The following is a 14843-nucleotide window of genomic DNA, read 5'->3' as shown; positions in this document are numbered from 1 at the left end:
AAGAAATAGGCCTATATGATGTTGGTTTTAAAGGATCTCTATCTTTTTTTGGCAATACAGTTATGATCGCTGTTAAAAAAGATTGTGGGAGTTTATGCATTCTTTCCACTTGGTATATTAATTCCATAAAAGGAGGAATTAATAAATCTTTAAATTTTTTATAAAATTCAGGAGGAAAACCATCTTCTCCTGGGGATTTATTACTCTGAAGTGATCCTAAAGCTTCTTCAACCTCTTTTAATGTACAGGGCATATCTAATCCTTTCTGTTCTTCCAAATTTAATTTTGGAAGGGTTATTTGTGATAAAAATTTATCTATCTCAGCAATCTTATTTTGTGATTCTGATTGATATAGTTCAGTATAAAAATTTTTTAAAGTTTCATTAATTTCTAAAGGTTTATAAGTAACCTTATTTACACTTGTTCTAATTGCATTTATTGTTTTAGAAGCCTGTTCTGTTTTCAACTGCCAAGCAAGAATTTTATGTGATCTTTCACCTAATTCGTAATATTTCTGTTTAGTTCTCATAATTACTTTTTCTGTACGATATGTCTGGAGTGTATTATATTGTAGTTTTTTATTAACAAGTTGTCTTCGTTTTTCTTCTGTCATATATCTTTGAGATTCTTTTTCTAACTTTATGATATTTTTTCCAATTGATCTATTTCTGCCATGTATTCCTTCTTAATTTTAGATGTATAACTTATAATCTGACCCCTTAAATATGCTTTCATCACTTCCCATAATACAATTTTATTCTCAACTGAATGTAAATTTGTATCCAAAAAAAATTGAATCTGTTTTTTCATAAAATCACAAAAATCTTGATGTTTTAATAAAATTGAATTAAATCTCCATCTATAAGTTGATTCCTCCTTATCCATCATTATCATTGTCATTATCAAGGGGGAATGATCTGACAGTATTCTTGCTTTATATTCCACACTTTTCACCCTATCGTGAATATTTTTTGATAATAAAAAAAATCAATCCTTGAGTAAGTTTTATGTCTATTTGAATAAAATGAATAATCTCTTTCTCTTGGATTAATTTTCCTCCATATATCAATCAGATTTAAATCTTTCATTAATGATAAAGTTAGTTTTATTACTTTTGATTTTGTAGCAATTTTAGTTGACCTATCCAAAACTGGATCTAAACAAAAATTAAAATCTCCACCTATTAATATTTTATCATGTGCATCAGCCAAGTTCAAAAAAACTTCTTGTATGAATTTTGCATCATTTTCATTTGGTGCATAAATGTTCATAAAAGTCCATAATTCTGAAAAAATTTGACAATGTATAATCACATATCTCCCCCCAGAATCAATTATTACATTTTGTATTTTAATTGGTAAAGATTTATTAACCAAAATTGCAACTCCTCTCGATTTTGAATTAAATGAAGCTGCAATGACATTTCCAACCCAATCCCTCTTTAATTTCTTATGTTCTGTTTCTGTTAAATGTGTTTCTTGTAAAAAAGCTATATCTCCTTTCATTTTCTTAATATATGTTAAAACTCTTTTTCTTTTCACATGTCCATTAATTCCATTAACATTAAAACTTAAAAAATTAAGTAAATTAATCATTCATAATACCTTGGGAACTCTTTAAAATTCTCCATGTTGCTATGAGTTTCTCCCCAACCATCCAGGCAAAAAAAGAAGAAAAATAGAAGAAAGGTAACTAATATATAAGGAAAAAAAAACAAAGTACCCCCCCACTAATGTTGCGAATAAAAAGAACACAACATTACCCCCCCCCCCCCCATTTTACGGGTCATGGCAATCGCCATGATTGTACATGTGAAACTCGCAGCCATTGATCAGGAGCTCTTCCAGCTCCCCTGCAAAAAAAAAGAAAATATATTAGTGAAGAAAAAAAAAGAAAATAATTAATGTCTCTACTCCCAATTAATACTCCTCAACTTTTTTTTTATAAATGTCCGTCAAGTCCAACCTTGTTTCAGTCTTCATCATTAGTCCACTTCATTTCTATAATTCTTTACTTCTTTGTGGACATCAGCGAAATTCCTCCGCTTTCCGGTAGTCAACGAAAAATCTTCTTTCTTCGTTATCCAGGAAAATTATCAATTTTGCTGGATAGCTCAATAAAAATTTATAGCCCTTTTCCCATAAAGATTTTTTCACTGGATTAAATTCCTTCCACCTCTTCAGAAGATCGTAACTTATGTCTGGATAAAAAAAAACTCTTTTCCCTTCTATTATCAATGGCCCATTTCTCTTTTTAGCACCTTGAATAGCTGCCTTCAAGATCATTTCTTTATCTTGGTACCTTAAGCATTTTATCAAAATTGATCTTGGATTTTGATCTTGTTGAGGTCTTGGTCTTAAACCTCTGTGTGCTCTTTCAATTTCAATTACTTGGCTTCCTTCTTTCATTTCCAACATTTTCGGAATCCATTCTTGAAAGAATTTTATTGAATTTTCTCCCTCTGTACCTTCCATAAGACCAACAATTTTGATATTATTTCGTCTACTAGAGTTTTCAAGCGCATCTATTTTTTCCAACATCCGTTTTCTTTCTATTGTCCAGGCAAGATTATTGTCTTCTATCTTATCTATTCTTTCAGTGTTTTCTTCCACTTTTACTTCCATCTCTTTAACTTTATTATCCATCTTCTTTTGTTTTTCCACCACATTATTGAGTTTATTCTGCATCCTTCATATATCTTTTAATTCATTCATAATATATATGAGGATATCTTTTATGTCTCCTTTAATCTCTTCCTTCTTTTCCTCTTCTTCTTCCTCTGAATTTCCCAAAGAGTCTGATACCACTTCCGATTCACTTCCAGCCGTAGTTGGGATTTGTAGTTTTGTTAATATCTGTTCATGCATACTTTCGCGCATGCATTGTTCTTGCCGTTTCTTCTTAGAGACCGCCGACATTGCTGCAACTTCCTGTCCCGCATCATCAGAAGTGCCATGCACTTCGCCGGGAGGAGATCCAACTTGAGTCCGAGGCTTTGCTGAGACGGTTAGGCCTTTTTCCCCGCTGATTTGCGCAGTCTTCGAAGTAGTAGCTTTCTTCTGTTTTGGTTTAGGAGCCATATCAAAAGATAATCCTGAGTTACTTATAAATAGTTTCTAGTAGATATTTGTTAACTCTTCTTCATTTAAACCCTATTTCATTACTTTTTACGAGGGAGCTGGATTCCCAGCGTCTCGACCCTACGTCATCACGTGACGCCCCCCCCCTTGGTTGCTCGATTGCCTTTTTTTGCAGCCACTCTAAATTTCAAGTTCAAGTTCAAGTTTAACTGTCACACATGAATACAGCCAAACAGAGCAGCGTTCCTCTGGGACCAAAGTGCAATAACACAGCACCAAAATCAGACAGCACACTGCAAATAGCACATATGGTCACAATTTCAGAAAAATATGCAGTCACAGAGGAAAAAATGTAATCAGGCCCAAGTCCTTGAGTGGCATGACTGTAGATTGTCCAGGTCCAGCTTGTTCTTCCCCTGAGCAAATGCAGGAGGGCAGCATGGTGGGCAACATGGAGCAAACACAGGAGGGAAGCACTGAGCCAACACAGGAGTCAGCACTGACAGGAGGGGCTAGCCCCTAACCCAGTAAGATTCCAGCTTGTCACTTATGTGACACTTTAGAATAGCGGTTAATGGAACACTTTACAGAGCTAGCTGTAAGGTCAGGATTCAATTGTTGCAGCTGCTTGTACGGGGTTTGTACATTGACTCTGTAACCGTGTGGGTTTCCTCCCACATTCCAAAGACTTACTGTACGGGTTAGGGTTAGTGAGTCGTGGGCATGCCAGAAGCATGGTGGCACTCGCGGGCTTCCCCCAGCACATCCTCCCTGATCTGATTTGCTGCAAATGATACATTTAATTGGATGTTTCAATGTTTTGATGTACTCATGACAAATAATCTTAATCTTTTCTGTAATCTTCTCATGAGCAGACCTTTATAATTTGCTGTGGTTTTACTTGAGCCAAACGGACAGCACTAGTCACAAAATTTTTGATAAAGAAATTTGGGGGAAGAAAGAGAAATCTTGGTCTTCACTCAGCCATTACGTTCTTGCAGATGGTTTTCCTAGAAAGTTGTGAACCTGTGGAGTTCTCTGCCCAGGGAAGCAGTAGAGGCTACCTTATTAAAGATATTTCAAACACAACTGTATCATCTACTGTATCTGGTGTTCCCAGTGTGGCCTACTCCACATTGGTGAGACCTGATGTAGACTGGGGGACTGAAGGGCATTTGCAGAATCTGTAATATTTAAGACATACAGTAGTTAGTTAGATTCTTGCATAGCAGGGAATTAAGGGTTCTAGGGAAAAGTCAGGTAGGTGGAGCTGAGTCCACGGCTAGATCAGCCACGATCTTTTTGAGTGGGAGAGTAGGTTCATAGGCCAGATGGCGTACTTTTGCTCCTGGTTCTTGTTATTATGAGTTTGAAGGTTCTGGGCCCTTCTTCCACTCCAGACTGCCTTACCGAGTGTTAAATTGACACTAATGCAAAGTGGTGGGGTGGAGATACATCTCTACTACAGGAGGTGTAGGGTGATCCTTCCCTCCACTAGCTTGCAGGACACCCTTGGGCAAGGTGTAACATCCGCTGAGCATCCCCCCCCCCAACCTCAGTCAGGGTCACGTGAAACCATGGGAGCAGTCGGTGTATATCACAAGTCCTGGATATGTGACCACTGTCACCAGGCAGACAATCTCTGAAGAGTATTGATAATGACTGGGGACACCCGTCTTGTAAAGACACTGCCCAGAAGAAGGCAATGGCAAACCACTTCCGTAGAAAAATTTGCCAAGAACAGCCATGATCGTGGGGCCATGATTGACACAGCACATAATAATAATGAATACAAAGCTTTTCATTAAAATGTGCCCTCTCAAACTACAAGTAAAAGATCACAAAGTACCATTTTGTGTAAGAAGACTGCAATATATTTTCCCATAATTCTGTAGATAATATTTGACTATCATTTGTGGGAAGGCTCTGTGAACCTTATCTGAATGTTTTCTACATTAGACAGTTACATCACTAATTAAACACAATCCTGATGTAGGGTCTTGGCCCAAAGTGTCAACTCTTTATCCCTCTCCAGAGATGCTGCGTGACCTGCATTTTGTGTGTCTTTCTTCATTAATTGAATTTTGGGCGTGAAAGGTCACAATGTCTTTCAGTATTCCATTAGTTTTTTTCAAAATGGTGAATTGATTTACTATTGTCCAGTGGAAGAACTTGTCTTGCATACCAATCACACAGATTAATTCATTACAACAGAATACAGAATAAACCGTTACAGTTACAGAGAATGCACAGCAGGTAGACAATAAGGTGCAAGATCATAATGAGGTATGTTGTGAGGACAAGACTTCATTTTATCCATTTGGGTGGAAGCTGTCCCTGAGCCTGGTGGTTCTTTAGTAAATTAAATTGCTCTTGTTACAGGTATTGTTGGAGACTGGAAGAACCATTTTACCGAAGCCCAGACTGAACATTTTAATTCAGTGTTTGCCGAAAGAATGAAAGGATTGGATTTTCCATACTACAAGGACTGAAGGCACAAGAATTGATAATGAACTAACTGTAGACTTCATAAAATATTTACTCAGTTTTTCTTGCTACCACTAAACCTTATTCACTTTGCAAAGAATTGTAATGTTTCAATCATGCTTCCCATTCTTTCTGTAAGGATGCAATGTCTCCCAAATGATTATCTATACAACAGACATGCTATTGAAACCTTTGCCTATATTTCAAGTCAAGTTTATTGTCATTTAACTATATACATGTATACAATCAAATGAGACAATGTTTCTCCGAACCGGGGTGTAAAGCATGGTGCACAATAACTTAGGAAAGTAAGGATAAAATCTATGGATGGATTACACATAAATAAAGTGCAGAAGTTAAATATTGTAAGGTACAGAACAGATTTAATAATTTGAAACAGTACTATTGTAGCGGTGTGCTACACGCAGCGCTAAAATAACGACACGGAGTCGGTAAACTGCAGTTAAAGAAGATTTTATTCGAACTTCACAGCCTTGCTTTAAAGCCTCCCTCATCCTGCCCTCCCCGGGCGCGGATGCTGTAGGGGGCACGTACTCACAAACCCCCGCAGGCTTTTCCCTTTGTTGGTGAAGCAGACCTGGCCTTTGTGCCGGCGCGCTGGCTATTTGTGAGCCTGTTCGAGTGTGCTAGGAAGTGGGTCGCCACACTATGATAAATATCTACTGGTCAAAAATGTACTTCTAATTTCAGCTTTAAAATTTTAAATCAGTATTATTAATGACATATTTACGGTTTTATCAAAACATGTAATTTCTATTAAACACAAAGTACACAGCAGATGCTGTGGTCAAATCAACAGGTACAATTTCTATGGCTGAAAACAACAGAAACATATTTTATATTACAGGCAGGTAAGAATATGCTTTTCAATTAAAGGACATTCAAAATGAACGTGTTTCGACTCAAATTCTCAATTTCGCAATCATCAGTGTTCTGTCACTTTAGTACCAAGGTGGATGGCTGACCGAGTCGCCTACTTTTCATTCTGGGATCCAGGTTTCTATTTCAATCCAAACCAATAGAACAAAATCTGTACCACAAAGACGATGTGGAATGGAGCACACCGTCCCCCAGAGATACTTCATTATTTTATTTTGGGGATAGAACGCGGAACCAGCCCTTCCAGACCTGTGAGCCACACCATCCAGCAGCTCACTGTTTAACCCTGAACGTTCATTTGTTATGTGCCATGTTGTATGATGTGGGCGATCCTGGTCTCATGACTGTGATTGTTCTTGGCAAATGTTCCCACAGAAGTGGTTTGCCATTGCCTTCTGGGCAGTGTCTTTGAAAGATGGGTGACCCCAGCCATTATCAATACTCTTCAGAGATTGTCTGTCTGGTGACAATGGTCGCATAACCAGGACTTGTGATGTGCCTCAGCTGCTCATACGACCATCCACCACCTGCTCCCATGGTTTCACGTGAGGGGGGTAAGCAGGTGCTACATCTTGCCCAGGAGTGACCTGCAACTAGCAGAGGGAATAACTGTGGAGATGTTCTGTGCCTCCACCCCATTACCCATTCTGTAATCACGGGACAACTTACAATGACCTACAAAGCGGTACGTCTTTGGACTGTGGGAAACCCACGAGAAAGCGTCATGGTGAATGCTTGACCGTGGGCCGCTATGATCTCCAGGGGAGACAAAACAAGTAGGGCAAGACCGGTATAGATGAGGGGCCTGCCCAGCCGCTGACAATCCCTGAGCTCCTGGAGAGGGGGAACACGGTAGATGAAGACAGGGTCTGAGACCCAAAGGGAGTCCACTGAATAATCAGATTATTGATTGGACACACCATGTCTATTTGTAGTTTTTCAAAACTTTAGTGACTCCGTCCATAAGACATATGAGCAGTATTAGGCCATTTGGCTCATTAAATCTATTCACCATTCCATCATGCCTGATTTTTTTCAATCTCTCTCAACCCCATTCTCCTACTTTCTCTCTGCAACTTTTGATGTTCTTACTAATTAAGAGACTATCATCCTCCATTTAAAATATACCCAATGACTTGACCTGCACATCTGTCTGTGGCAATGAATTCCACAGATTCACCAGCTTCTGGCTAAAGAAATTCCTCCTCATCTCTGTTCTAAAGGGATGTGTTTCTATACTGAGGCTGTGTCCTCTGGTCCTAAACTCTCCCACTATAGGAAACAAAGTGCTGTCTGACCAGTGCCTTATAAAGCCTCAACATTACATCCTTGTTTTTATATTCTGTTTCTCTTGAAATGAATGTTAACATTGCATTTGCCTTCCTTACCACCGACTCAACTTGCAAGTTAACCTTTAAGGAATCCGTTACTGTCACGAACAATTGATAGGGTGAATGAGTTCTGTTTTTAACTAAAGTTGGGATCAAGGACTACAGGGCGCAGGTTTAAGGTGAAAGGGGAGAGATTTATTAGTAACTTGAGGGGCAAGGGGATGGCATCACTGGTTACCTGTTCAAATGGGGATTGATTAAGGCGTTCTTGTTAGAGGCAAATCATATCACATGCAGAGCATACCGACCGGCTGCACCGTCGTCTGGTATGGACGGGCCACTGCACAGGATTGGAAAATACTGCAGAAAGTTGTAAACTCAGCCAGCTCCATCATGGGCTCCCAGCCTCCCTGGCATCGAGGACATCTTCAAATGGTGATGCATCAAAAATGCAGTATCATCATTAAGGACCCCCATCACCTAGGACATGCCCTCTTCTCATTGCTGCCATCAGGGAGAAGGAACTGAGATCTGTTGGTGCATTAGTAACTCCCTGTGTACATAGTTCATTCTAACACAAATATTTGAACTAATATTTGTTAATTCGTTCATTCATTATGTCAAACACTCAACATTTCTGGAAAAGCTTCTTCCTACCCCTCCCATCAGATTTCTGAACGGATAATGAACCCATGAACACAAGCTCAGTATTTCCCCTGTCTTTTTGCATTACTGATTTAATTTAATTTTTATATATACATCTTATTGTAATTTATACTTTTAATATTATGTTTGGAATGTACCTCAGCACATATGCCAGTGATGTACTTGCTGTTCCCCTCGCTGACCTCCCGGAGTATGATAACGAGGAACGTTTCAAATGAGACCCCTACCACCCATATGCTAACTCTGATATTTATGGTTGGTCTTGCGATCAAAATGGAGGGGACTGTGGAGGAAAATATTGTGAGTTAAGGATTTTGATAGACAAAGGGTTGTTAATATTGGCTTTTTGAGTATGCAATCATCTTAGTTTGTTATAGATATGGCCTTGGCTTTCAGCAGAGATGAGTCTTAGAATAAATTCTTGCAGTTGCTTATCTTGTAAGAATTAGACTCAAGGACACGAGACAAACTGTTACTACAAAGTTGTACACAGGACTGAATTTTTAATTTTTGGCTGTGGCTGCGGGTATAGTTTATCACAAAAGAACTGCTTGTAAACGTAGCTTGTCTCTCCTCCAAGTCAGAAGGTTAATGGATTTTGGCCTTTGTTTTTGCAATCGATCTGTATACACGTAAAGGGAGCTGTGCTCTCTGGATTATCTGGAGTTCAAAATCCACTGGAAGGTGGTGGGGGGTGTGATTGAATCACAAGCTGAAGGTGGGGGAGGATGTAAAGAGCTGGGAAGTTGATTGGTGAAAGAGACAGAAGGCCATGGAAGAAAGACAAGGGGGGAGGAGCACCAGAGGGAGGCGACGGGCGGGCAAGGAGATGAGGTGAGAAAGGGAAAAGGGGGTGGGAAATGGTGAAGGTGGTGGGGGCATTACTGTAAGTTTGAGAAATCGATGTTCATGCCATCAGTTTGGAAGAGGCGACCCAAACGGAATATAAGGTGTTGTTCCTTCAACGTCATCACGACAGTAGAGGAGGCCATGGACGGACATCTCGGAATGGGAATGGGAAGTGGAATTAAAATGGGTGGCCACTGGGAGATCCCGCTTTTTCTGGTGGGATCCTTCGCAGATAACTTACTTCCTGGAAGGAGACCATTTAAGTCAAGTCAAGTCACTTTTATTGTCATTTCAACCATAACTGCTGGTGCAGTACATAGTAAAATATGAGAGAATGTTTTTCAGGATCATGGTGTTACATGACACAGTACAAAAACTAGACTGAACTACGTAAAAAACAACACAGAGAAAAAAAAACACACACACAACAACTACACTAGACTACAGACCTACCCAGGACTGCATAAAGTGCACAAAACAGTGCAGGCATTACAATAAATAATAAACAGGACAATAGGGCAGTAAGGTGTCAGTCCAGGCTCTGGGTATTGAGGAGTCTGATAGCTTGGGGGAAGAAACTTTAAACATAGTCTGGTTGTGAGAGCCCGAATGCTTCGGTGCCTTTTCCCAGATGGCAGGAGGGAGAAGAGTTTGTATGAGGGCTACATGGGGTTCTTCATAATGCTGTTTGCTTTGCAGATGCAGCATGTAGTGTAAATTTCCGTGATGGCGGGAAGAGAGACCCTGATGATCTTCTCAGCTGACCTCACTATCCGCTGCAGGGTCTTGCGATTCGAGATGGTGCAATTTCCAAACCAGGCATAGCTCATGTATCCCTGGGAATTTCCTTAGCAATTTAATTTGCTTAACAAACATAAACAACACTTCTCTGACCATTCGCTGACAAACTTCTCGCATTAGGAAAACAAAAAAGAAAAAAAAACATCCCTTCTTTGAAGTCTGAACATTATTTACTCCTTGTAAGGCATCATTAGTAACTTCTAGAGTTAAGTCTTTTTTCTTTACATGTTTTTTCTGTGGTTTTTAATAGAATTTTATTTTTTTCTGTCTTATATTTAGTTTGTGCTGTACAATCAGAATCAGGTTTATTATCGCCAGCATGTGATGTGAAATTTGTTAACTTAGCAGCAGCAGTTCAATGCAATACATAATATAGCAGAGAGAAAAAAATAATAAACATAATAATAAATAAACAAGTAAATCTATTATGTATATTGAACAGGTTTTTTAAAACGTGCAAAAACAGAAATACTGTATATTAAAAAAAGTGAGGTAGTGTCCAAAGATTCAATGTCCATTTGGGAATCGGATGGCAGAGGGGAAGAAGCTGTTCCTGAATTGCTGAGTGTGTCTCTTCAGGCTCCTGTACCTCCTCCCTGATGGCAGAGGGGAAGAAGCTGTTACTGAGTGTGTGTCTTCAGGCTCCTGTACCTCCTCCCTGATGGCAGAGGGGAAGAAGCTGTTCCTGAATCGCTGAGTGTGTGCCTTCAGGCTTCTGTACCTCCTACCTGATGGTAACAGTGAGAAAAGGACATGCCCTGGGTGATGGAGATCCTTCATAATGGATGCTGCCTTTCCGAGACACTGCTCCTTGAAGATATCCTGGGTACTTTGTAGGCTAGTACAAAGTGAGCTGATGGAGCTGACTAGATTTACAACCCTCTGCAGCTTCTTTCGGTCCTGTGCAGTAGCCCCCCCCCATACCAAACAGTGATGCAGCCCGTCAGAATGCTCTCCACTGTACAACTATAGAAATTTTTGAGGGTATTTGTTGACATGCCAAATCTCTTCAAACTCCTAATAAAGTATGGCCACTGCCTTGCCTTCTTTATAACTGCATCGATATCTTGGGACCAGGTTGGATCCTCAGAGATCTTGACACCCAGGAACTTTAAACTGCTCACTCTCTCCACTTCTGATCCGTCTATGAGGATTAGTATGTGTTCCTTTGTCTTTCCCTTCCTGAAATCCACAATCAGCTCTTTCATCTTACTGACATTGAGTGCCAGGTTGTTGCTGCAGCACCACTCCACTAGTTGGCATATCTCACTCCTGTACGCCCTCTCATCACCACCTGAGATTCTACCAACAATGCTTGTATAGGCAGCAATTTTAAAAAATTGTCCAAACAGCGTATAATGCCGTGTATTAGGACCCAGGCACCGCGCAGAGAAACGCTCCAGGCCTGGACCATGCCGCCCAGCGTTTCGCTCTGGGCCTAGATCTCGCCACTCAGCCAGAAGCCGTTCTCGACCTCTCCCAAATGGCTTGGCACTTAGAGCAATTCTATCTCACTCCCGGTTTAGATGGACAGGCAGCAAAACTCCTCTGCTTCGACTCCTCCTCTTCGAGTTGCTCACTCCAAATCCATCTGTGTTGATTTTGCAATGCGTGCCTTATCCCTCAAATTCATTTCGCCTTTGCTCGCCGCTTCATTGTTCGCGGTAAGAGTTTCCCATAATTTGCTTCAGAAAAGGAGTAATTAATGATGTTTTTAGGTGAATTTCTTGCCTTTCGAACTACCAGTAAGCTGTTGCATACCTCAGTAACGCCATCGTAAACTGGAAGCCAATACATGCCAACGAGCACTGGGCCCACCCGGTGGTGATGCATGCGTGATCATACTAAAACCATACACAGCCTCGAGATTCATTTTCCTGCAGCATTCACATGGAGAATATAACTATTCCTGCACAGCATCTTGTGACCCTGTGATCTCAGTCTCAGAGGCCGAAATCAGAACACCTTTCAAGCGGGTGAACTCTCGCAAGGCTTCAGGCCCTGATGGTGTAGCTGGCAGGGCTCTGAAACCCTGTGCCAACCAACTGGCCAGAGTGTTCAAGGACATCTTCAATCCCTCACTGCTGCAGTCGGAGGTTCCCAGCTGCTTCAAAAGGGTGACAATCAGACCAGTGGCCAAGAAAAGCAGGGTGAGCTGCACCAATGATTATCTCCCAGTGACACTCACATCTATGGTGACGAAGTACTTTGAGAGGTTGACCATGGCCAGAAACAGCTCCTGTCTCAGCAAGGAACTTGACCCACTGCAATTTGCCTATCCCCAGAATAGGCCTACAGTGGATATAATCACAATGACTCTTCACTCAGCCTTGGATTACCTGGACAACAGCAATCCCTGCTGTGTAATATTGACTACAGCACAGCATTAAACACAATCATACCCTCAGTTCTAATGACCAAGCTGCAAAACGTGGGCCTCTGTACCTCGCTCTGTAACTGGATCCTCGACTTCCTCGTTGGGAGATGATGGTCTGTGCGGATCAGAAATAACATCTTCACCTCACTGACGGTCAACACTGGCGCACCTCAAGGATGCAAGCTTAGCCCACTGCTCTGCTGTCTCTACACCCACGACTGTGTGACTTGGCACAGCTCAAACACCATCTATAAATTTGCCAATGGCACTAGTATTACTGGAAGAATTTTAGGTGGTGATAAGGAGGCATACAGGAGTGAGAGAGATCAGCTGGTTGAGTGGTGTCACAGTAACAACCTTGCACTCAATGTCACTAAGACCAAGAAATTGATTGTGGACTTCAGAAAGGGTAAGTTGAGGGAAAACACACCAGTTCTCATGAGGATTCTGACTGGCCGCACCATCGTCTGGTATGAGGGCCCACCATATAGCATCGAGAAATGCAGCAGAGGGTTATAAATTCTGCCAGATCCATCGTGGGCACGAGCCTCCCCAGCTTGCAGGACACCTTCAAAAGATGATGCCTCGAAAAGGTGACATCCATCATTAAGGACCCCCATCTCCTAGGGCATCCCCTCTTCTTACCTCTACCGTCAGGGAGGAGGCACAGGAGGCTGAACTCTCACACTCAATATTTCAGAAGCAGCTTCTTCTCGTCCTCCATCAGATTTCCGAATGGGCGATGAACCCATGAACACTGCTTTTTGTATTTTTCTTCTCTTTTTGCACTACTTATTGAATTGAATTGAGTTTTTTATGTACATCTATTGTAATTTATAGTTCTAAAAAATTATTTTTGTGTATTGCAATGTACTGCTGCCGCATTACAACAATTTTCACAATGCAAACACAAGGAAATCTGCAGATGCTGGAAATTCAAACAACACACACAAAATGCTGGTGGAACACAGCAGGCCAGGCAGCATCTATAGGGAGAAGCACTGTCGACATTTCAGGCTGAGACCCTTCATCAGAATTCTCACAATGTGCTGGATGCCAGTGATATTGAACCTGATTCTGGTTCTGGTAACACTGAGAACATGAGTTGTAGAGTCCTTGAAAGTGAATCCATAGGTTGTGGAATCAGTTCAGAGTTGAGGTGATTGAAGTTATCCACACTAGTTCAGAAGCCTGATGGTTGTGGAGTAACAACTGTTTCTGAACCTGGTGGTGCAGGACCCCAAAGCTCCTCTACCTCCTTCCCGATGGTAGTAGTGAGAAGAGAGCATGGCCTGGTTGGTGGGGGTCCTTGATGATGAAGAAAAAGCACAAAAGAAACAAGTTTTGTTTGACTACAGTGTCTCTTGGTGTAATCATTCCATGCTTTAGTTAATTAAATACCATATTAGTTGATGGGTGGCGGAGTGGTGATACGTCTCTACCACAGGAGATGTAAGGTGCTCCTTCCCTCCACCAGCCTGCAGGTCACCCTTGGACAAGGTGTAGCACCTGCTTAGCCCCCTGATTAGGGTCATGTGAAGCCATGGGAGATAGTGATGGATGGCCTTATGAGCAGCTGGTGCATCTCACAAGTCCTAGTCATGCGACCACTGACACCAGGTAGACAGTCTCTGAAGAGTGTTGATAATGACTGGGGTCACCCATCTTGAAAGGACACTGTGCAGAAGAAGGCAATGGCAAACCACCTCTGTAGAAAAATTTGCCACGAACAGTAATGGTCATAGAAAGACCGTGATCACCCACATCATATGACATGGCACATAAGGAATGAACGAATTAACAAATATTAGTTCAAATACTTGTGTTAGAATGAACTATGTACACGGGGAGTTACTAATGCACCAGCAGATCTCAGTTGTCTAGTGACTTATTATTCAGAGCTATGGCAGGACTGTGTTCCTATGAAAGGATATGGATTTAGATTTATTAATCACTTGTACATCAAAAGATACAGTGAAATGTCTTGTTTGGAACAACCAATACAATCTGATGATGAAGTATCGCCACATCTTAAAGTGCAAACAACAGAATCAGGATCAGGTTTACTATCACTGATGTATGTTGTGAAATTTGTTGTTTTGTGGCAGTGGTACATTGCATTATGTAGCAATAAACATTATAAATTACAAGGAGAAGTGTATATACAAATAAAAATCAAATAAGTAGTGTGAACAGAGAGGGAAAAATAGTTGAGAGGTGTTAATGGGTTCATTGTCCATTCAGAAACCAGATGGTGGAGTTGAAGAAGCTGTTTCTGAATCATTGAGTATGTGCCTTCAGGCTCCTGTACCTCCTTCCTGATGGTATCAATGAGAAGAGAGCATGTCCTGG

The 14843-nt window shown here is 41.0% G+C and overlaps 1 protein-coding gene across 1 annotated transcript in view; it reads left to right on the top strand.

The window, feature by feature from the left end:
* Positions 1–6479, top strand: part of LOC140714829 (sulfotransferase 2B1-like) — a 31014-nt gene extending 24535 nt beyond the window's left edge. The window contains exon 6 of the mRNA XM_073026468.1: positions 5463–6479. Within this exon, the coding sequence (XP_072882569.1) occupies positions 5463–5572 (110 nt within the window). The 3' untranslated portion in view covers positions 5573–6479. The remainder of the gene's footprint in view (positions 1–5462) is intronic.
* Positions 6480–14843: the final 8364 nt, after the last annotated feature.

The sequence above is a fragment of the Hemitrygon akajei genome, chromosome 22, assembly GCF_048418815.1.
Source record: "Hemitrygon akajei chromosome 22, sHemAka1.3, whole genome shotgun sequence".
Classification (NCBI taxonomy): Eukaryota; Metazoa; Chordata; class Chondrichthyes; order Myliobatiformes; family Dasyatidae; genus Hemitrygon; species Hemitrygon akajei.
This window is presented reverse-complemented; position numbering and strand designations above follow the sequence as displayed.